Genomic DNA, 24,112 nt, shown 5'->3' on the forward strand with positions numbered 1-24,112 from the left:
ATCTCAATAGATGGAGATCAAGCTAAGTAGGAGTGGTCCTGGACTCAACTAATCCCATCCAGATAAAAGAATGAAACCACTTTATTTTGATTCCCATGGGCAGGTCTCTCCTTCTCTGAGGGAGTTTCCCAAGCTTTCCCCCCAAAGTCCAAGAGAGAGTGAGTGAGAGTTTCAGAGCTCCCCTTGTCAATTTTTCCTTTTATCTTTTTTCTCAGTCCTGGGAGTATCCTCTCACTCTTCCTCCCAGGGATTCCTCCCCTTCCTAGGCCTAGACCCTATTCCCCCATCTGCAGATCCAGCAAGCTTGGCATAGCCCAGAGCTGTCTGCTGGGACTTCCACTAGGAAGGAACTTCAAAGAGTATTCCTTACCTTTGTTTGATATATCAAGTTGCCAGGTCTGCTGGTGGGCTTTCTCCTCCTGTCCTCTTAAATTGCCAACTATTCTCTTTGTAGCAGTTGCTGCTGTGTTTGGGACTTGGGGAGCCCTGAGGGAAGTGAAACTCAAATATTGGAACATGAGTGTTCTTCCCAGCCTACTCAAATCTTACCTCTTGTGGTGGTCCCATTTGTCCCGGACAAGCCCCCATATTGTGTGAAACAAGATCCAGACTCAGTTTCAGTCTGTGATGGTCTATTGAAAGAGTAAGAGAGATTGAAGGACAAAGCCTTCGATTCTTGTAAGAAGTGGGCTTAACTCTCTACGAGAGTATATTGAATCAGAAGCAGGGGCAAGCTTTTCTAGGTTAGTCCCCTCTTTGTCCTTTCCCACTTAACTGTTAACCTTTAATTGGCTTCCTAGTGCACCCTGGAAATGCCCTCTTCTACACCCTATTCTGTCTACATTTGTGTTATTGCTTTCTGCTGGGCAGAGAAGATAATATGCATAAGCCTCGTTAAGCAAGTGCAATAAAAAAAGTATTCTCTTGGTCATTGACCCTGGCCAGTTTAAAAGCCTGTTTCTAGCCTAGACCTCTTTTATCAGAATTTTATAGTCGTCAGTTTTTCCTTCTGAAAGCTCATTTATCAGAGATACTTATTGTCTTACATTACCTTGAAGCTTGCAACATTCTGTGGGAATCTAACTCACAAGGCATGGTGATACAGTTAAATTTGGAAGCCTAGAACATTTCGTTTCAAACTCCAGCTCTGTTATGAGAATTTTGGGAAAGCACTTCATATCCCTAGCTTTGGTTTTCTCACCTGTAAATTGAGGGAGTGAACTGGATGATTTCTTCCATCTTGTCTGATTCTAAACTTGTCCTGTGAAAATAATTTTGCATTTGTTCTAATCTTGGTCCCTTACTATTGCTTCTTAATATTTTTGTGTTATTGGTCAAGACGATCTCCTATACTAGAGGTCGTTTTGTAGAATGGGAGAATGGATGAATTTTATGAGATTTATTCCAGATCTGAAACTATCTTCCTGTGATCTTCAGTGAAATGAAAATTTACTTTGAAGTGTGTAGGTGTAATATCTTTCTTAATATTTATTTTTAGCTTCTTAAGTGGTAGCAGAGATGGAACAGCAAGAATTTGGAAATTTGAGCAACCAGAATGGAAAAGTATTTTATTGGATATGGCAACGAGATTGTCAAGGTAAGTTGGGGTGACTTGTTTGTTGATTAGGGGAAATGGTTGGTTTATAGAAATTATGAATTTGTGTTTTAATTAAAGGAATTAGTAGGGTGCTTTCTTCATAGACTAAATTCTAGAAAGTTATTCATAAATTTGATAAATAATTGATAGATTATATAATCAAAATTGCGTATGATAATTTTTCTAAACATTTTTTTCAGTACTTTCTTGGATCTGTAATTTTGGGGGGTAATTGGGGTTAAGTGATTTGTTCAGGGTCACACAGCTAGGAAGTATTAACTGTCTGAGGTCAGGTTTGTACTCAGGTCCTCTTGATTCCAGGGCTGGTGCTCTACCCATTGCATCATCTATCTGCCCCCATTGGATTTGTAATCTTATCCATTCTGACATTTCCCCTAACAAGAGATTTCAAGGGTAATCCTGCATTCCTCTGATTTTTATTCATATATTTTCAGAGGTTATACAAAGACCATTTATTGCTCTACTTAGTTACATGCCTCTTTCTCTCCGTCTCTCTCATAATCAATAAACAATAAAGAGTAGGATTTTGTATTTCTTATATTTGTGAGTCAATTTTGTGAATATTAGTTATGAAACACTGCCTTTTGTTTTGTTTTTTTTTTTAATAATTTTTTGAATTCTTTGATCTCTGGCAAATCTTCTTCCCTCTTTCCCCCCCCCCCCCACTGCCCCCCCCCCTTTTTTTTTTTTTTTTTTTTTTGCTGAGGCAGTTGGATTTAAGTGACTTGCCCAGGGTCACACAGCTATGAAGTGTTAAGTGTCTGGGATCACATTTGAACTCTGGTCCTTCTGGCTTCAGGGCTGGTACTCTATATCCACTGCACCATCTAGTTGCCCCTCTGGCAAATTTTTTAACCCCACTGGACCTGAGAGGACCCAAAAGATGTGTTAATCCAAGTTTGATTACCTGTTAATGTTGTTTTCATCCTAACTTTTTAATCTATATTTTTAGTATATGTTGTTTCTTTTTATCTTTCTAAGCATTTATTTAAATACTCAAAATAATTTTAAAAATTTCTAAATATTTCATTTTTTATGTCATAAAAACATTCTATGACATTTACATAACACAGTTTGTTCATTCTCCCAGATTGGTGAACCCATTTTCTGATTTTTATCAAAAAAATTTCTATGAATAGTTTGGTATCTATGGAAATATCTGCTCTAATTTTTGTTGTTGTTGTGCAGAAATACTTTTTATTCTCAGTATAGGTCATTCTCATCAAGATAAGATATTAGACACATGTACCAATAGTTATTCATTAATTTTTTTCCATTCTTTTGGCAGCTTACTTTTGTTGATATACCTTCTAAAGTTCCTCAGTGCTTTTAAGACTGTTAATACTTGAATTATTTGTTTTCATCATGTTTACGTGTTCAATTGTTTTTCCAGATGTAAATCTTAAGCTTGAAGTGGCTTAAGTGCCTGATAGTTTGACTGGGATTTCTGGGTCCAAAATGAATTTTGTGGCCATTGATGAAGAAAAATAGAACATTATGGAAATGATAGTTTGTTTTAATGTTTGTTTGTTATTCTCTGACAGTTAATCTGTAAGTGATTGTGAAATGGTGTGGCTCAGTTTAGTGTTGATTGAATCTTTTTTTAGATGTGTTTTCACTTTCCTTGTGTAATAAATAATAGTATTCTTAATCTTCCTTCCTCTGTAGGGATTTTTCTCTCCCAAATAAGTTAATTTGTATTCTAGTGGTATCTGGCTATAATCTCTTTCAGTTTTATTGCTTCAGGTAGTGTTTTTTTGTTTTTGTTTTTTGTTGCCTCAGGTAGTGTTTTGGCTCTTTGTGGCTTCTTTGGCATCATTGCAGGTATCTTATTATGGAAAGGAGTTGGGTAAGTTTTGTGAAATGTGCTTGTGGTTTCTGTATCTCATAGTCTTTTTTTTTTTTTAATCTTTATGGCTATCTTTGCAACAAGGCTGTTAGATATGTCAGTTAATAAATATTTATTCACTTATGTGACCTTGGTTAGATACTATGCTAAACTCTTAAGTCCTGGAAATACAAAAAGAGTCGAAAGATAGTCCCTGTTCTCAAGGAGTTCATTATATAATGAGGGAGACAGCAAACACACACATACATACACACATGAAAACAAATGTGAGTGACGTGTGTCTGTATCTATGTGTAGATACTCTCACACATGTGTGTGTGTGCACATAAGATAAATAGAAAATAATTTATAAAAGGCACTAGAATTAAGAGGGATTGGGAAAAGTTTCCTATAAGTGGTGGGATTTTAGTTAGTTCATGTGTCTAATTTCTTTATGACAAGGAACCCATATTGTGTATCAATAGTATTTCTGAACAAAAAAAAAGCCAAGGTAGCCATTAGGTAGGAATGAGAAGGGAGACCATTCCAAAAAAGCCAGGGAAGCTATTAGGTAGGAATAAGAAGGGAGACCATTCCAAGTAGGAGGGACACAGAGAAAATGGCTAAAGAAATCTTGTTCATGGAACAGCCAGGAAGCCAATGTGATTGGATTGAAGAGTATGTGGCAGGGAATGAAATGTGAAAAGACTGGAAGTAAAGTAAAAGGGGGATAGATTATAGAAGACTTTGACAGGATTTTGTTTTTAATCCTAGAGGTAATATATTTTTAGTTTTTGAACATAAACCATTTCTTCCAACTCTTTTGCCTTTCTGAAGAAAACTATCCTTATATTCAGCTGAAAGATTAAGATAAGAAAGACTGAAGAATTGAAGATGACTTGGAGCTGTGTGGGATGGGTGCTAGACTCCCTTCCCCAAGTTAACTAATCAGAGAACATCTTCAGGTACAAAGAGAAAGCATTTATTTAGTCCCTGCAGGGAGAGCCCCAAGCAAAACTGGAAAGCATCTCAGCTCCCAATATGTGCCAGACTTGACAAGCTGGAAACAGTAAAGCTAGTTAAATCGCAAAAGACCCAACTCTTTTCATTGGATAGACTAAAAGGAAGTAACCATCATTGACCAATGGTTACCAATGTTTTTTGCTTCCTATGGGTCACGTCTCTTCCTGTAGCTGACTTTTAGAGACTTCTAAGCCTAGAGATCATGTGACTTGCTGAAATTTGGGCCCAGAACCTGATCCATCTGGCTCTATGCAGACCTCTGGGAATAGGGATCACGTGATGTAGGCCTAGTCTCATATCATAGACTTTTTGAGAAAACAACTTCACCCACTCAGTCCCATTCAGAGCGTCGTCTTCAACTTTTGGCAGGATTTGACATTATTTTTTCCTTATGAATACTCTCCTCATAGCTTTTTGGGAGGGTTTTGTTGGTTGGTTTTTAATTCCTGCTTCTGTTCTTAACTATCTTAAGTACACTATCACTAACCAATAATCCATGTCATGGAGGTTAACTGTTAATGTCTTCCAAGAAGACATCTGTCATCAGTCTTCTTTTTTCTCTCTGTTTTTTCATTTGATAATCTTTCTTGGCTCCAAAGCCAGCCTTAGTCTTAACGCTGAGTGACATTCTCATATTAACAACTGCCTTTTGGATATCTCTGCATGTAGTTTTTAAATTTCAGTAAGTTGAAAACAGAACTCTGTATTTACCTTCAAGCCTCTCCTTTTCCTAGTTTCCTTATTATTGAAAGGAAAACTGACCTTCCATCATCCTCTGTTGCTCATTCTCACTCATCTTATATATCTAATCTGTTGCCAAATCTTGTCATTTCTATCTTTACAAAGTATTTCCTGTATGTCTCCTCCTTTCTAATTACTCAAGTACCCCCTTGGTTCATACCTTTATTATCACTTCTTTGAACAATTTCATTGGACTGGTAGGTAGTACAGTGAATAGAGGCAGGAAGACCTGAATTTGAATTTTATCTCAGACAGTAGTTATGTGATCTTGGGCAACTCACTTGTCAGTAAACTGAATAATAGTAGCATCTACCTCACAGAATTATTGTGAGGATGATAAAAGGTATCATAAAAAATGCCTTACAAGCCTTAAAACACCATGTGCTATTTGTTTGAAACTTAATCATTAAAACATGCTTTAGTTTTCTTTCTTTTTTTTTTTTTTAAATAACTTTTTATTGACAGAACCCATGCCAGGGTAATTTTTTACAGCATTATCCCTTGCACTCACTTCTGTTCCGATTTTTCCCCTCCTTCCTTCCACCCCCTCCCCCAGATGGCAAGCAGTCCTTTACATATTGAATAGGTTACAGTATATCCTAGATAAAATATATGTGTGCAGAACCGAACAGTTCTCTTGTTGCACGGGGAGAATTGGATTCAGAAGGTATAAATAACCCAGGAAGAAAAACAAAAATGCAAGCAGTTTATATTCATTTCCCAGTGTTCTTTCTTTGGGTGTAGCTGCTTCTGTCCATCCTTGATCAATTGAAACTGAATTAGCTCTCTTTATAGAAGAGATCCACTTCTATCAGAGTACATCCTCAAACAGTATCATTGTTGAGGTATATAATGATCTCCTGATTCTGCTCATTTCACTTAGCATCAGTTCATGTAAGTCTCGCCAGTCCTCTCTGTATTCATCCTGCTGGTCATTCCTTACAGAACAATAATATTCCATAACGTGTATATACCACAATTTACTCAACCATTCTCCAATTGATGGGCATCCATTCATTTTCCAGCTTCTAGCCACTACAAACAGGGCTGCCACAAACATTTTGGCACATACAGGTCCCTTTCCCTTCTTTACTATCTCTTTGGGGTATAAGCCCAGTAGAAACACTGCTGGATCAAAGAGTATGCAGTTTGATAACTTTTTGAGTATAGTTCCAAATTGCTCTCCAGAATGGCTGGATGTGTTCACAATTCCACCACCAATGTATCAGTGCATGCTTTAGTTTTCTGTGAAGAAGCTTCTGAGCTTAAGATGTGATAACAACATCTTACCAGATACCTTTAAAATGTGGGTCAAAAGCAAGTGTGATTTCCAATTCATAACACCAACAATATGGCTGTCATTGAAATATCCCCATCCATTCCTTTCAATCCATGTCTTTCCCAAAAACTTATTCTAAAGCCCCCTACCCTTTCCAATGTGCTCTATGGAATGCCTTGTCAATAACTGACATTCTTGCTTTCATTTTAGACCTTTTCCTTTGTCAGTATTTCCATCTTTTTTTTTTTTTTTAAACTAATTGAGATCTAGCATCATCCTTATTGGCTGAGGATCTTACATTCTAAACGCAGGAATTACCCAAGAAATTGAACTTGACCAATAAGTACATAGTTGCCCATATTTGACTGAAACAGAAAGACACTGATGTCATAGGAGGATAACAAGAAGGGGATTTAAGTATACCCTTAGGAGGATAGTAGGGAGGGGGCTTAAGTATGCCCTTGACTTAATGCTTAAAGTCTTCAGGCCTACTCAAATTTTGAAATAGATGAAGCCTTACTCGATTTTCACAACTGTCTTGAAAGATCTCACCTCATCTCGTTCATGGTAGAGTTGAAATATTGCTTCTCAACTTATAGGCTCTCCCTCTCCCATCATCACTCAGTAACCTTCTCTCCTTTGGGGTTCATTCAATTATATTTATCATTCAGTCAAAATTCTGGTAGTTGTTTATCAACCTCCACGGTATTCTAAATGAATTCAGTGAGGTCAGTTCATTTTCAGGAACTATAGTGATGCTCTTTCATTCACCTCATTTTCCGAATTTTCTCATTTCCCATTACCTACTCTACCTCAGCTCAGCTCCACACAGAATTGGTCTTACCCCTTGACCTTAGTATCACTTATAAGTGTGCTCTACTCCCTTGTTCAGAAAGTCCTAAATTTTTTTCCTTGATCACAATCTGTTGTCATTCTACCTCTCTCACTGCTTTGCAAGCCCTGTCCTTGTTGATTCTCATCTTGATCTCTAATCTCTCCCTCCCTCACTTCTTTGCCAGATCATCATACCTGTACTATTTATAGTCTCTGCCCTTCTTCATCCTGACCCCCTTGATGAGCCAGTTCAGCTTTATACTTGCACTGCCGTGTCCTTCAGCCTTGCCATCCACTACCTTTGTCCCTATTCATGTGCTGCTGAATGAAGAAACCATGCTGCTTAAATCCATTGCAACTTTCTGTTGCAACTGGGCCCCTTACTCTCCAGGAAGGTAATCCTACACCTGTCTGACCCATTCAACATTTTCTCTAATCCTTTTTCATTCCACTAAAGACCTCCCTGGCTATCTCTCCACTCACCCTCTCGACTGAAAACCTTGCCTTATATTTCACTGAAAAATTGTGGTTATTTGCTGAACTACTTCATCTCTCCTCCTTGTCTGCCATTACTCAGATGTCTTCTGTCACTCCATCAATACTATTTCACATGATGAGATGAGCCTTCTTCTGAGGGCTAAATTCTTTATACCAAAGTGATTCCATTTTTATTTTTTCTAGCAGAATCTCTGCCCCTCCCTCCCAGCCCCTTCATCTTATCTTATTGTTCTTCAATTTCTCTCTGTCTTTTGACTTCTTCTATACTCCTATTTCTCCCATCTTCAAAAAATCTTCACTTCCCAATATTATTTTATATCTCTCTTCGCTTTCATAGCTGAACTTGAGAGTCTTCTCAGACAGTCATCTGCTATCATTGTCTTAATTTTTTTCCTGTGTCTTAACTATGAATTCTGGCTTTTGTTTTTATCATTTGCTCTCCAAATTTCTCCACTCCCAAGTTATCACTAATTTGTCTTTATTAAGCCCAATCTACATTTTAAAAATCTTCCTCCTCAGTGACTTTAGCACTGTTGATAGTCCTCTTTTCTTTGATATTTTCTTCTCTAGGATTTTGTAACATTTATTCACTTGGTTCCTTATCAGACTGCTGTTTTCATCTAGTTTATACCCACTAACAGAGAGAGAGCCACAGGACTCTGTCCTGGGCTTTCTTCTCTCTATCTAGACTATTTCGCTTTCTTTTTCTAGGATTCAGTTATCATTTTTGTGTTGGTAATTCTCAGATTTATTTATCTAGTCCTAATCTATCTGTCTGATGGCCTCCAGATATCCAACTACCTATTTATCATGTAAAACTGGCTATGTTGTAGACATTTTTTCGCTTGTACAAAACTCGGCCTTTCTTTTCCCCCAATTATTCTGCTCTTCTAGAAAACTTCTCCATTACTGTATAGGGCGTCATCATCTTTTCAGTCACCCAGGTTTGTCTTTCTCTTCTCATCTTACTCTAATCATCTGTCAAATCCTGCCTCCTCTCCTTTGAAACTTCAACCAGCTGCCTTGGTCCTTCTGCCTCTCAGACATGGACTTTTTCAGTATCCTACTGATTTATTTCACTGTTTTACATCTTTCCCCTCTGTACACTGCTTTCAGTTTATTTTCTGAAATCCTAGTGTGACCATATCATGCCATTTTAGTAAGTAAGCTCCAGTGGCTCTTTTTTACCTCTAGAATCAAATAGATAATCCTCTCTTTGTCTTTTAATCCCTTCATACCCTCACCACTTTTATTTTTTTTAGTCTTTAAAAAAGTCTCAAAGCATTAAGCATGAAGCCTTTTCCTGATCTTTATATTAACGCCTTCCCTATGAGATCATCCCCAATTCATCTTTTATGTAATTTGTTTGCTTATAATTATTCCCATCTTGTTTTTCTTATTAGACTGAGCTCTTTGAGAGCAGAAGCTGCTTTTTTTTTCTTTTTTCTTTTCTTTTTTTTTTTTTTTTTGTATCCCCATACCTTATCTTGGTGTCTAGCACTTAGTAATAGGGGCTTAAGAAATGCTAGTTAACTTATTGATTGAAAAAATGTGTTCTTCTTGAGGTCACAGGTTTCATAAATACTTTTTTGATTGTTTATAAGAATGGTTTAAAGCATATCTGCTGAAATCTCATTTGTAGATTAGTTGGCTCTAGAAGAAAAAGAACAAATTCCATTTTGTATTTGTTGAAACACAAAGGAATTAATAATTGTATTATTAGTTAGATTAGTAATTATTAAAATAATAGTTTAATTAATAGATTAATAATTATACATAATCTGAAAACTTTCTTTATACACTTTATTCCCAACCATTTCTTTTCTTTTTCATTTTACTACTAAATGGTTAAGAAGAAGAATATTTAATTTTCTTAGTTTCCTTGGTTGCTGTGGCTGTTAAATTCTATCATGTCTTCTGATTTGAGCCTCTCAGCTGTTCTAAAAAGACAAATAATGTTTCCAAGAATGTAAACTTCAAGTTTACATCTTTTCATCAAGGTTCAATAGAACCTGACATAATTCACAGTGTCATCTTCATTGTGTTTTGGGACATCACAGTGGGATTTATGAAGAATAGTATTGGATTTTTTTTTTTCCTCTAAATGTATCTTAGCTCAAATTTCATTGGGGAATTACCCTGCGGAGACTTATGTTATAGATAAAAAATAAACAACAACAAACTATTCTAATTTATAGTTTTGTTTTACTTGTTTTTTGCCATCTGCGCTGTCTGTGTAATATTGGAGTAAGTCTTACAAATATTTTATCTCAAGCTTGTTCCTTGATTCAGCAAGATCATCTTTATTCCAACTTGATTAATTCTTCCTAATCTGATGACACTGTCCACATGGTTGTTGTTTTTCTTTTATACCTTCTGTTTTCTTCTAACTTATCTCATAACATCATTATATACCCCCTACACTTCAATTAGAAGAATTTGCTTCAATACTTTACTGAAAAAATAGTTTATTTGTTGAAAGTTTCCTCTTCTTCCTCATGCTTTATCTCAGAAAATACTTTTATATTATCTCCCACTATTTTCTCTTTTTAGATACTATATGTGCCATAATCCATAGCATATAATATACAGACAATATATACATAATATATGAGATGTCTTTTCTCTTCACCAGGGCCAGCTTCTTGTGTTTTTCATTGTCTTCAGTTTTCTCTACTAGATTGCTCTCTAAAACCCATCTTTCTTTCTAACTTTCTTATGGCTATGGTGTACCACTCTATTTCTGCATTTACTTAGTTTCTTCTTATATGTATATGTATATATATTTACAATTTTTATTAAATTCATGGTATCCCTCTTATCCAGCTGCGAATCTCACCCTAATTTAGGCCTGAATTTCCTTTCACCTGGACTATTAGAATAGTCTCCTGTTACATGTTTTCTCCTTAATACATCTGTTTCCTCAGTCTCTCCCCAATTCAATCCTTCCTATATACATAGTTGACAAAATGACTTTTTTAGTAGCAGTTTTGACCATGTCCATTTTCTTAGGAAACTATTGCTAGAGCAATTATAATTCCTCCATTATACAAATATCTCTTTTTGTCATTTAATTCATAACTCTTCCATAGTCTGTCTCCATACTCCTTTGTATTCCGTAAAACATTGTTGAACTAATCAATGAATGAATTAGTTCTTAAAATGCATTTATTAAGCTTTTATTCTTGTGCTAAGTTCTGGGGATATAAAGAGGAAGGTTTAAAAAGACAGTCTTTGCTCTCAAATTCATATTTGAAAGATGGAAGACAGCATGTGGAAATTTACAGCTGCAAGTTAGATGAAATGGTTGCATAGATGGTAATACCTCTTATTTAATGTCATTTCCACCAATAAAATGTTAGTTTCTGATGTTGAACTATTTGATCATGTCAAGGACTTTTTTTGGCAAGAACTTTTTTTCCCCCTAAATCTTTAATAGTTTTGCAAACAGTTGCAAACTTGTATTTGTACAGGCTACTAGCTATGGCTACTGTCCTAGAAGGGTTGAAATTCTCATGGTTCTTGATTTCAAAGTTATTTTTCTGGTATTAAATCATAAATTGCTCTGAAGGCAGTTTTTACAGGAGTTCTAAAGTTGGGGAAATGGTAGCATCATTGGAATAATAATCTAAAGTTGTGACTGCTTTGGAGGCTACCACTTATTTGTGAGTATTCCTACTGGCTTAAATTTAAAAAGGACCACATAAAGCTTTTGTTTTCTCTCTCTCTGACACACATGTACCCTTTTTTTTTTTTTTTTTTAAAGCCTCCTTAAAATCCTATTCTTTGTTGTAGTGTGGAAGCAGCTATCATTTCTAGAAGTTTGTGCTAGTGGAACCCAAGCTTGGTATCTTATCTCTCTACTTAGTGAGGCTACTGGTTAGAACTCAGTATATTATCAGGACTGTATTCTGTGCCTTTTTAGCATAGTACTTTAGAGAAGTATTCCACCAAATTCTTTTTTGTTCATTCATCACAATTATTTCCTGGAAAAAATGGCAGAGATTAGCATATTTGATTTTCAGACTAAACAAGTGAAGATTAAAGTAGAAATGTATTTGCTAAATGTGTTGTTGCACTGTTATGTAGCATCCAAGCTGTAAAGAGGTAGTTCTTGTGGTTGCTGTTGTCTTCCAGATGCTCTTGTTTGTGTAAGACTAATGTGCCCTTCCCATTACATTACCCAGGACCCTTCTTGAAAATAACTTCTAGTTGGTTCTTATCTTGGCCATTATTCAGTCTTCACTCTATTCTTCAGTTGCCTTCCTGATGGAAAGGACAGGTGGTGTCTGTCTTGCTGCCCAAGGTTAGAATATTATTGACCTTAATCTTCCGTGGCAAGAATGGTGCATGCCCCCTATAGACTGAGTTAACCTAGTTCTAAGAGTGAGGAAATAGCTCTGTTAGCTTTTGATTTGAGAATGTAGTGATTTAGGGCTTATTATATATCAATCGTTAAGATTGCTTATAAAGCAAATTTCTGAGACCCACAGAGTGCTCCCTCTGTCTTCTTCAAAAATGTAGGAGATATGTTCTTGACTCAGAAGTAAATATTCTTAGATCTCTGACTATAGAAATTTTTTCATTACGGCCAAGATCGGAATTTGTATTCTGTCAGTTTAGGTAGGCTCCTGGGCTACCTTATACATGACAGATTAACCTGATGTTGGGAAATTTCAAAGCCTTTTCACCTATTGTAATACTTTTTAGACTGGGATAAGAGGAGATGCTATTACTTTTAGAACTATAAAGAAGTAGTTACTTTTTAGAGGTATTCTTCACCTTGATCAGAGATTAATTTATCTAGATGGAATCTACTGTCTTGCCGTCTTCTACTTTTATAAATCATAGTAGGATGGATCATCTTAACTCCTCACTTGAAATAAGGCCATTCAGGTATTTAACCTATTAACATCTGAAGCCAATTCATGTACTTAAGCAGTCCAGATTTGGAATATATCCTTGGAATATAACCTCTATTGAGCTAGAGGTTATAACACGAGCTATTCTGCTGTGGGTTCCCAATGTGTAAGAAATAAGAGATGTGGATGGGTACTTTAGTAACAAGGTTCCTTTTGGAAACAGCTAGTGTTCAACCTTAAAATTAATGGCTAGGCATGTAGTTCATCTGACGATAATTTATCCCTCATCCTGAAATTCTGATCATCACATAACTCCTATTAAATCCTGGGGACTTGTAAATTTTATGGACCTAAGTCAGTCAGCTTTCTGATAATGAAGAAGGAAAATTTTTGAATCGGAAGACCTAGATCTGAGCCCTTCCTTTGCTTCTATTTACTGGCTTTGTGACTTTGGGCAGATAATACTTAACTGGTTTTTTATATTTAAAATGAAGACAATGATTTGTACTGCACCTGCCCTCTGCTTCCATTGTTTTGAGGAAAGTGCTTTGTAAAATAAAATTAGTTATAAATTCTAAAGGTGTAATAGCCTTTAAAAAAAAAAAAAAACTTTTGTTATAACTTAATTAACTGTTATCACTACATTGTCTTTCTTTTTCTTTTCTTCTTCTTCTTCTTTTTTTTTTTTTTTGCTGAAACAGTTGGGGGTAAGTGATTTGCCCAGGGTCACACAGCTAGGAAGTGTTAAGTGTCTGAGATCAGATTTGAACTTAGGTCCTCCTGACTTCAGGGCTAGTGCTCTATCCACTGCACCACCTAGCTACCCATACATTGTATTTCTCAAAGGCTGCCAAATGTGAAGACTTTTTTATTGAGGCCCTTCTTGAAGTGCAGACAACCAAAACCTAAAAAAGAAAAAGGGAAGATAAAATTTCCTAGATGGCATTGTGAGTGGTCTTGGACCTGGGGTAAGAAAGACCTGAGTTCAAATCCAACTTTAATGAAACTGAGGAAGTCACTTAATCTCTGTCTGCCTCAATTTCCTTATCTTTATAATGGGGATAATATAGTAGTACATACATTTTAGGATGTGAGGCTAAATTGAGATAATATTTGTAAAGTGGTTAGCAAGCCTTAAAATGCTATATAAATACTAGCTAGTCTTAATTTCACTGTGTCTTTAAAAGATTTGCTTCTTAAGGACTTTTGTCTAGCCATGATGATGAGTAGTTGATAAAACTGAGTTTTCTAAATTTCTTTATTTTACTGCTAGTTTTAAGAGTATACATTATAGTATCATTTTGCCATCTAAATGGTTATTTGATTTTATTTATAAGTGAGATATTTGATTAAAAATTTTTTTTTAGTGACTCATGTTCAGAAGAAGAAAAATTTATGAAACCGAAAGTAACAATGATAGCTTGGAACCGAAATGACACCCTTGTTGTCACTGCTGTAAACGACCATGTACTCAAAGTATGGAATTCTCATACTGGACAGCTACTTCATAATTTGGTGGTATGTGAATTTTGAATCTGGTTTTAAAAAGTCAAAGTAATCTAATGTAAATTAGCTATTTAGATTTAATAATATCTTGATATAATAATGCTGAATATATAAATTAGAGGAAATGTACTATGCAAATTGGCTATAAATATTTAATAGTTTGAATTTTCATTTTAATATACATGAACATAGATGTTACTGTTTTAGTTATAGAAATTGTTTTCTGTAACAGATCTTTACATTTATATTTCCTTAATATAACTTTAGAAAAGCAATATAAAAAAGAACACTATTAAAAACTTTGTAAAAACTGTATCCTTAAACTGAAAAACTCTATAATACATTGCCTTAACTATTCAATAAAGGGACATACAGATGAAGTATTTGTTTTGGAGACACATCCCTTTGATTCCAGGATCATGCTGTCTGCAGGTCATGATGGAAATATATTTATATGGGATATTACAAAAGGCATTAAGACAAAGCATTACTTCAATATGGTAAGATTTTGTTTTTTAACTCTCTGTGACCAAAATAAAGCCACAATAGGTTCATAACTGCTCCTATCAGAGTTGTGTGTGTTTGCATTTTTTAAAATTAAAATAACTTTAATTAAAATAACTTTATTTTACTCTAAATGCTTTTTCTCCCTCAGCTGAGATTGTGTGTGTATGTGTGTGTGTGTGTGTATTTTGGCCTATTTGTCATTTTCTGCGAAAACTTCAAAATATGTTCAATCAAGACACACTAATATATCTATTTTTTTGCCTGAGATCTGTATTTTTTACTAATACTGTACATATATTTATTTAAGTACCTTTCTTAAATTATGGCCAGAAACTAATGATGCTCTTTCTATACAGTGTCTTAACAGTAAATCTCTTGCTAGAAATTTTCTTTTCTGTTCTTCTTATTTTTCTTCTCTTCTGTCAAGAAGGACTACTTTCATGTGAGACAGGAGTTAATGAAGAGATAGTAGGTGAAGATATTAGGCTTTGTGGGATAAAGAACAAAGAAGAAGAGGGAGCATTTAGTGTGAATGGCTAAATTTTTTTGGTAAGAAAGAACAGGGTTGTTAAGCTGAGATACTAGGGGTGGGTGGAGTCCAAAAAAGGGAGATTTTTGAACTGGGGAAATGGTTTGGAATTATTTCTATGGTGGTTGGGATAGTGGATTTTTAAAGAATGTATAAAAGGATTATCTTAGGGAAGTGAGGATCCAGTTGAGATTATGTAACAGTAAACCCAGTTAGCATTGTTACATGATTTTTTTCCAGCTCCTTTCAGTAGCATATAAATTGGAAATGAAAAATCTAATATATGAGAATTTTGTCAGTAATTTAAAGTTGTGACTTGAAAAATTATGAAAGCATTATGAAATAGGGAGACAGAGCTCTGTGCTGCTTTTTAGCAACAAGTGAAAGAATCTAAGATTGGGGCTTGGCAAAATACAATTGGTTAGGTGAAGCAGGGGAGGAGTGCCAAACCTGGATCTCCAGTATAAAGTTCTGGAGCTGAGAAGGAAAGAACCTGTGATCCAAGTACTTAATGGATTGACCGAGAAGAACTAAAACCAAGGCCTAAGAATCTTTAGATAACAGCAGCCATAGTCTTGATAAGCAGGATAGGTTTTTGTGGGAAATTCCCTACCACGGTATCTTAACTCTACAATTCTTCCTTTAATTTCCCAGTTGAGTTGGTTGTACATCTGCACTAAATTCTTTTTTTTTTTTTTTAATAATAACCTTTTATTTTTCAAATACATGCAAAAATAGTTTTCAGCATTCATCCTTGCAAAACCTTATGTTCCAAATTTTTCTCCCTCCCTCCCTCTCCTAGATAGTAATCCTATGTAGGCTAAACATGTGTACTTCTTATAACATTTTTCCTCATATCATGCTGCAAGAAAAAGCATATCAAAAAGGGAAAAAAAGTGAGAAAGAAAAAACTAGCAAACAACCAAAAAAAGGTGAAAATACTATATTCTCATCCATACTTAGTCTCCACATTCTTCTCTCTGGATGTAGATGACTTTCTCCACCACAAGTCAATTGGATTGGCCTAAATTACCTCATTATTGAAAAGAGCCAAGTCCATCACAGTTGATCATCACATAATCTTGTTGCTGTATACCATGTTGTTTTGGTTCTACTCACTTCACTTAAGATCAATTCATGTAAGTCTCCAGGCCTCTCTGAAATCATCCTGTTAGTCGTTTCTTACAGAACAATAATATTCCATAACATTCATATACCATAACTTATTCAGCTACTAATGGGCATCCACTCAGTTTCCAGTTTCTTGCCAGTTCAAAAAGGGCTAGTACGTACATCTTTGCACATGTGGGTTCTTTTCCCTTTTTATTAATCTCTTTGGGATACAGGCTCAGTAGAGACATTGCTGGATCAAAGGATATGCACAGTTCGATAGTCCTTTGAGCATAGTTCCAAATTGTTCTCCAGATTGCTTAGATGAATTCACAATTTCCCCAACAATGCATTAGTGTACCAGTTTTCCCATATCTCCTCCAACATTTATCATCATCTTTTCCTATCATCTTAATTCATCCGAGAGGTATGAAGTGGTACCTCAGAGTTGTCTTAATTTGCATTTCTCTAACCAACAATGTTTTAGAGTATCTGAAAATTTTCATATCTTTTGATCATTTATCAATTGGAGAATGGCATATATTTTTAGAAATTTGAGTCACTTCTCTATATATTTTAGAAATGAGGAATTTATTAGAACCCTTGAGTGTAAACATTTTTTTTCCCTAGTTTTCTGTTTCCCTTCTAATCTTGGATGCATTGGTTCTGTTCAAAAACTTTTAAATTTAATGTAATCAAAATTATCCATTTTGCATTTGTTAAAGTTCTCTAGTTCTTTGGCCATAAATTCCTTCCTTCTTTACAGATCTGAGAGGTAGACTATCCCTTGTTCTCCTAATTTGATTACAGTATTACCCTTTATGTCTAAATCGTGAATCCATTTTCAACTTTATCTTGGTATAGTGTCTGCACCAAGTTCTATGCATGCATTTTGCTCTCTCTTGCCTGTTTCAGGTAAGAATAAGTTTTAGTTGAGTTTTTGTATTTTTTAGGCATCCCAGTTATGAAAAGTAGCATTGTTACTGATGTTGATAATCAGTTGCCTTGCAGAAAGGCAACTCTGAAGAGGACTCTGTTTAAGGACATTCATATTTTTGCAAATAGTTTGACTTTGAAAAAAGTCTATAACTATTCTGTAATTGTACATAGACTTTATTCCTATCTCACATGACCACATTGTCCTTCTTACCAAGATAAATTTGTTGAATACACCACTTTATTTTTCATTACCCCACCTGAATTCATTTCTCAACTGCTCACTCACTCCATATATATTAGATGAATATGTTGCCAAAACCTGTTGATTTTGGATTCATAATATCTCTTGTATATGTCCTCTTTTTTCTTCTCTGAAACGACTTGCTTCATTCCTTTATTAACTTATGCCTGGATCATTTCAGTTGTCTGCATTGATTTCCTTGCTTCAAGTCTCTCTCTCCAGCCCATCTTCTACTCGGCTACCAAAGTTATCTTAAAAAGTGTTAATCTGATCATGTCCTATCTTATTTTACAAGCTCTAGTGGCTCCTTGTTTCCTCCAAGGTCAAATAAAATATCTGTTTGGCTTTTCAAATACTCCTCCATAATTTGGCCCATTTGTTACTTTCTAGTCTTTTTATAGTTTAACAATTCCTCTTATTCCTTCACTTCAATCCAATACTATTCTTCACATAGGAAATTTTGTCTTCTAATTCCTGGTACTTTTCACAGGTTGTCCCCCATTACCAGAATGTTGTTCTTCCTTTTTTTCTATTTCTTGATTTCCCTTGTTTTCTTCAAGTCTCTACTCAAGACCTGCCTTCTGAAAAGAAATCTTTTCTATTCTTCCTTAATCTTAGTGTCTTACCTTTGAAATTATCTATTTGTCCAATATCTGTATCGTTTTTACATAGTTGGTGCATGTTCTCTTCCATTAGAGGGCAAGTTCTTTGAGAATACATTGATTGTGCTTTTTTTTTATTAGTGCTTAACATACTGACTAGCATCTTAAAATGCTAGGCTGCTAGGTGGCACAGTAGATACAGTTCCAGACCTATAGTCAGATGTGGCCTGATCCTTACTAGCTGTATGGCTCTCGGAAAGTCATTTAATCCTGCTTGCCTCTGTTTCTTTTATCTGTAAAATGAGCTAGGGAAGGAAATTTATTTCTACCACGAAAATCTCAAATGGGGTAATGAAGAGTTGGACAAGACTAAAATCTGCTGAACAATAATAAATGCCAGATGACTGACTAAAACTAAAATGTTTTTCTTCTGATTGACTGATACAGAGGGATTCATGCCATATGGAATAATCATGGTAGAGGAGGAAAATGGAAAATAAGACAGATAACCTTTAGAAGATATCTTCTCCTTTTACCTCCCCTCTAATTTTGGTATTTCATTATGTCTAGAAATGGGGAAATAAAGATGAAGAAATGCTTTCCATTTGAGATCAGGAGACATTTCCCCCTACATTCACTTTTGGGAGAAATGGCCCATCTTGAAGCTATTGCATGACATCCAGTACCACTTCAAAGCTGACCTTATATGCCATCTTATTGTCTGAAACTCTGTCTGCCTTAAGCTACCCACAGAGATTTTGTCTCTAATAATATTATTCCTGGTACTTCTCAAATTTACTGAAGGTTCAGGGGTAGGAAGAGGAGTGCTTCACTGTGAATTTGTTTGCTCTGGGTATTTTTCTGTGTTTGTCCTTTAATAGTGGAGTAGAGACGAGGGTGTTTTCGGGAACATTTTGATATTAAAGATAAAAATCCCTGAACTAAGCAGTATGACTACTATAGATGCTCAGTCAGTAGTATCAATTCACTTATATCTATGAAAGAAAGTTGTGCACTTTCAGTTACAAAAATCCTGAGTAACAAAGAAATCCATGTATATGTGAAAAGAGGTATAGAACTACTAAGACTAGACATTGTAGAAAAATAATTACATCAGAGTTCCACTGGTTCTGCCACAAGAGGACAAGTACAAGAGTAAAAAGAAATGAGAATACTTTGCAACTGAATGGTAGTCTGGGTGACATGCATCTTGTGAATTTGGGTGATTATAAGGATGGTGATATCCACTACTGAAATAGAAAAATTTGAAAGAAATAAAGGATGGCTTGGGATGGAGAAGGGTGGGGAGATAGAACATTTTGAATATTTTTAGAAGTTTGTTTCATTATATTGATATCTATGATAAGGTTGGTATATTTTAGGATTACATATTGCACTGTATTTTTTTTTTTTACCATATTGTAAATTATTGTTCCTATTAATATTTATTGAATTCTCTCTAGGTTTGTTTGCTGCATATAAGTATTAAATATTGGATTTTAATATGCTTTTTAAATTTCTGTTCTATTCTACTAGTCTATTTTTCTTTTTTTTTTCTTTACTAGTTTTCTAGAGAAATGCTATATGATCTGGGAGGAAAGCTATTGATAAGTCTAAAATAATTTATTTCTAAAAACTGCTATTAACTATTAATGTGCTTTGAAACTTTGTAATTCTGTATTTCGTTTGAAAATATGAATTGACTAATGATAATATTTAATGTAAAACCTGTTTTTAATCTTCCAAAGAGTATTCTTTAAATATTCAATCAAGAAAATATTTAATTGAAAAAAATAGTTGTTGACCGAAATTGTCACTGTTTCCTCCAGTATTTTCAAATTCTGTTTTCTAGATTGAAGGACAAGGACATGGAGCTGTATTTGACTGTAAATTTTCATCAGATGGACAGCATTTTGCTTGTACAGATTCTCATGGACATCTGCTTATATTTGGATTTGGTTGCAGTAAACCTTATGAGAAGGTGACTTAAAATTTATATGCCAAATAAATTTGTTAGTAGAATTATAGTCATATATCACATATAAGCTTAGATTTTGCTATATTTCATTACTCTTAGGCCATTCATATTTTATTTTGAATTTTAAAAAAGCTTTATATTTTACAATCCTTTTTAAGGAAGATGTGCTCTTGATTTATGAAGAATTTGGTATTTGTGATTAAGCCTTTTCTTATTGTTTAGACTCTGTTACATTTTGAAATTAAATCTTTGTTTTTCTAGATTCCTGATCAGATGTTCTTCCATACTGACTACCGACCACTGATTCGTGATTCAAATAATTATGTCTTAGATGAACAAACCCAACAGGCTCCTCATCTTATGCCTCCCCCATTTTTGGTGGATGTAGATGGCAATCCTCACCCAACTAAATATCAAAGATTAGTACCTGGTCGGGAGAACTCTGCAGATGAACATTTGGTTCCACAGCTTGGATATGTGGCAACAAGTAAGATGAAAAGGCTTTTCATTTTTAAATAAGCTTACTCTTTTCTTTGTTTCTAGCATTTATGTAGTGCTTTAAATTTTGGAAAATGTTTTATAAATAATTGTTTCATTTGATCCTCATAGCAATCTTAAAAGATAGGTGCTCTTACTCTCATTTACAGATAAAGAAACTGATGCAGACAAACTAGGTGATATGCCTAGGGTCATACAACTTACATTTGTCTGAAGTTGTATACAAATTCAGTCAGGTCTTCCTGATTCCAGGCCTAGCACTTTATCTATTGCCCATGATCCCACAATTATTACTAAATAAGGCAGGATTTGAACTCGTCTTCTTGACTACAAATTCAGTCCTCTGTTCACTATGCCTCTATAACTGTGTGTGTGTGTGTGTGTAAATATGTTAGTATAGATATCTCCCTTGTTTTTGGGACTGCATTTTTCCTTTCTTCTACTAAATCAGGAATTACTTGTTTTTTTTAAAAAAAACTAATTGGGTAAAGAAATAATATACTGACAGTGTGAGACCTTTAAAGTTTAATTTTCAGTTTTACAAATAATAGTGCATTTTGACTATCTCAAAGATGTTTTTATGTTCAAGTATTGACTTGTGCCAATTAATAGAAATGTTAATCCATACCATCTCCAATTTTGAAAAATTTGCTATATTTTGTTTTTATATTTCATATATTTCCCAGAAAATTATTCCCTCTCAGCCATTACTTACAAGAAAGTCTGAAAGAGAAAAAAAAAAAAAGCAATATATCCAGAAATTCTGTGAGATATACAGTGTTTTATATACACCATCCTCCTCCACCTCAGCAAAGGACAGTTGCCTTTTCATTTTTTTGGGTTTAGGCATGGTCACTTTTTTCTTTGACAGCATTATGTTTTGATTATTTTTTTTCCTTGTATTCATATTGTTTAATTTATCAGGTTTTGCCCATATTATTCTGAATTATTCTTTACCTGCTTTTCATAGTCATCATATTCATCATTTATCACAGTACAGTAACAGATTCATTTATCACATTATATCCATGTACCACAACTTTTTTTTTAATGTCCATTCTCTAATCTATGACTTTCTACTTTGTTTTTAGATATTTGGTACTAGGCAAAGTTGTGTGTTATAAGTATTTTGATGTATATTAGACCATTTTTCTTTATCACATGTCATTAGGATCTTTGAGTTATTATAATGGTCAGTAGTGGGATTTAGTTCAGAAGATATGAGTAGTAACTTTTCTTAACATAATCCTAATTTTTTTTCAGAACATTTAGACTAATTTACAGCTCCACCAATAGTGTTCTTGTCATCTCACTCTTTCCAATATAATTATTTCCTTTTATCTTCTTAGACAATTTGAAGGGTATGAAATAAAATCTGTGAGTTATTTTATTGATTCATATTTCTATTATGAGTGGTTAGATCTGTCTTTTCACTTGATACTGGTGAGAGTTTTTCTTTTTTTTTTTTTTTTTTAATACTTTTTTATTTTTTAACAAGTCAAATGTTGGAGTTTGTGTAACTGGTGTTAGTTTGAAATTGTAGATTCTGGTGTTATTCTTTAGTCTTTAAATTCTGTTATACAAATTACATTCTTCTGATGAAATATTAACAGTTTTTTCACATTACTTGCAAGGTGATGGAGAAGTCATTGAACAAATAATAAGCCAACATACCAATGATCTGGATGAACAAAATCCAGAAGCCAGGGTTGTTCTAGATGGAATGATAAGACAGTTACAGCAGCAGCAAGATCAGAGAATAGGAGCAAATCAAGATGTTTTTCGAAATGATTTTCCAGATGGGGAAGAAACACCAAGAAGAGGTAATAAATATTGGAAGTAATGCAACTTTTAATATAGGCAAAATTGAAATAAAAGTTATTAATTGATAAGTTGATTCATGTTGGAAAACCTTTACGTCTTAATTTGTTTAGTGGGTTAAGGAGATTTTTGTGCCATTATATTCTCATTATATACCCTAAAATGGAGCCACTCGTGTACCTATAGTAGACTTCAATTAAAAGCAAGCTTATTTGTCAAATGAGCATTTTCAAAAGTGTTTAAGAGATTTTGTTAGTTAATAATAATTCTTACCTGTTGAGCAGTGGGTTTATTTTATTTCCAAAAGATTGTATGTAGTGGCGATGAATATTGTACAGCAATTAAAATTCTTGGTTCCACATTATTGTTTCTCATATAGTAAATCTACATTTTTGTAAGATTTGGGGTTCCACATTTCTTCTCCCTCCCCTCCCTTATCTGTCCCCTCTCCAAGACAGGAAGCAATCTGATGTAGGTTAAACATGTATAATTGTTTTTAAAACATTTTCATATTTGTCATGTTGTGTAAGAAAAAAATCAGACCAGAAAGGAAAAAACCATGACAAAGAAAAACAAAGAGAAGGGTGGAAAAACTATGTCTCGATCCACATTCATTTTCCACAGTTATCTCTCTGGATGCAGAGGTATTTTCCATCTCAAGTAAAGACATAATTTTCAAAGAAGTTATTGTGTTTGAACAGTGGCAAATTGTTAATAGTATTGAAATACCTACTAATTTTTTTTTTTAAATAAACACCAGGAGTAAATCATGCAAATGAAAATGTAATTTTTAAAAAATCTAGTTATACATGTGTATTCGTTTAAAAAAAACAACAACATGTTTTTATGTTGGGTAAACATAATATTTCATGTTGGGAAAGAAAAATCAGGACAAAAGGGGAAAAAAACCACATGAGAGGAAAAAAAAAAAAACAGAAGAAAAAGGACAAAAAAGTGAACATTCAGTCTTGATAGTTCTTTCTCTGGATTTTTATGGCAGTTTCCATCCACAGTTTATTGGGATTGAATTAAGAACTTCATAATTGATTATCACAAAGTCTTCCTGTAATAAACTTTTTCTAGTTCCCCCCCCCCCCCCCCCCCCCCCCCCGTATTTTTATTTCCTGATGTAGGCTCATATAATTAGATCTGGTCTCTGGGACTATATAGTCCAACATATTTTACAGATTCTTTGGCTGTAATCAAACATTTAAGTGTTTGCTATGTGGGTAGCACTGTGGTAAATGATGGGGATATATGTGTGTGTGTGTGTGTGTGTATACATATATACACACACACACATACATACATACATACAAAATGAACATTTTTAAGATGCTGTGTATGTATGTACACATAAATGTTTTTATGGGATATATACAGGTCACAGGAGATAACCTGAAGCTATGATTTCATTGACATGTAGATGAAGAAAATCTCTTAGTGGAACTCAGAGTCTTCTCTATGGGTTTGAAAGTTGTTGAGGACTGAGAGATGTAATTTGTCCAACCGCTGTGTCAGAAGCATGGTTTGGATCCAAGTCCTCCTGTCTCTAGCCATTATATATTGCATTGCCTCTTTAAAATAAAGAACAAATAAAAGTATTTAAAGATGATTATTAGGGAAGAATGGTACTAGCACTTTGAGGGAATAGGCAAGGAAAAGCTTCTTGTGCTTGAGTTCCATTTTGTAGGAAAA

General features: G+C 34.4%; 1 protein-coding gene across 1 annotated transcript in view; it reads left to right on the forward strand.

Annotated features, from left to right (window-relative positions):
• BRWD1 (bromodomain and WD repeat domain containing 1) overlaps positions 1 to 24,112 on the forward strand; it is a 157,139-nt gene that overhangs the window by 44,567 nt on the left and 88,460 nt on the right. Inside the window, exons 13-18 of the mRNA XM_051984778.1 lie at positions 1,499 to 1,597; positions 14,051 to 14,201; positions 14,555 to 14,689; positions 19,970 to 20,098; positions 20,357 to 20,582; positions 22,228 to 22,416. Of these exons, the coding sequence (XP_051840738.1) occupies positions 1,499 to 1,597; positions 14,051 to 14,201; positions 14,555 to 14,689; positions 19,970 to 20,098; positions 20,357 to 20,582; positions 22,228 to 22,416 (929 nt within the window). The remainder of the gene's footprint in view (positions 1 to 1,498; positions 1,598 to 14,050; positions 14,202 to 14,554; positions 14,690 to 19,969; positions 20,099 to 20,356; positions 20,583 to 22,227; positions 22,417 to 24,112) is intronic.

This window comes from Antechinus flavipes, chromosome 3 (assembly GCF_016432865.1).
Source record: "Antechinus flavipes isolate AdamAnt ecotype Samford, QLD, Australia chromosome 3, AdamAnt_v2, whole genome shotgun sequence".
NCBI lineage: Eukaryota > Metazoa > Chordata > Mammalia > Dasyuromorphia > Dasyuridae > Antechinus > Antechinus flavipes.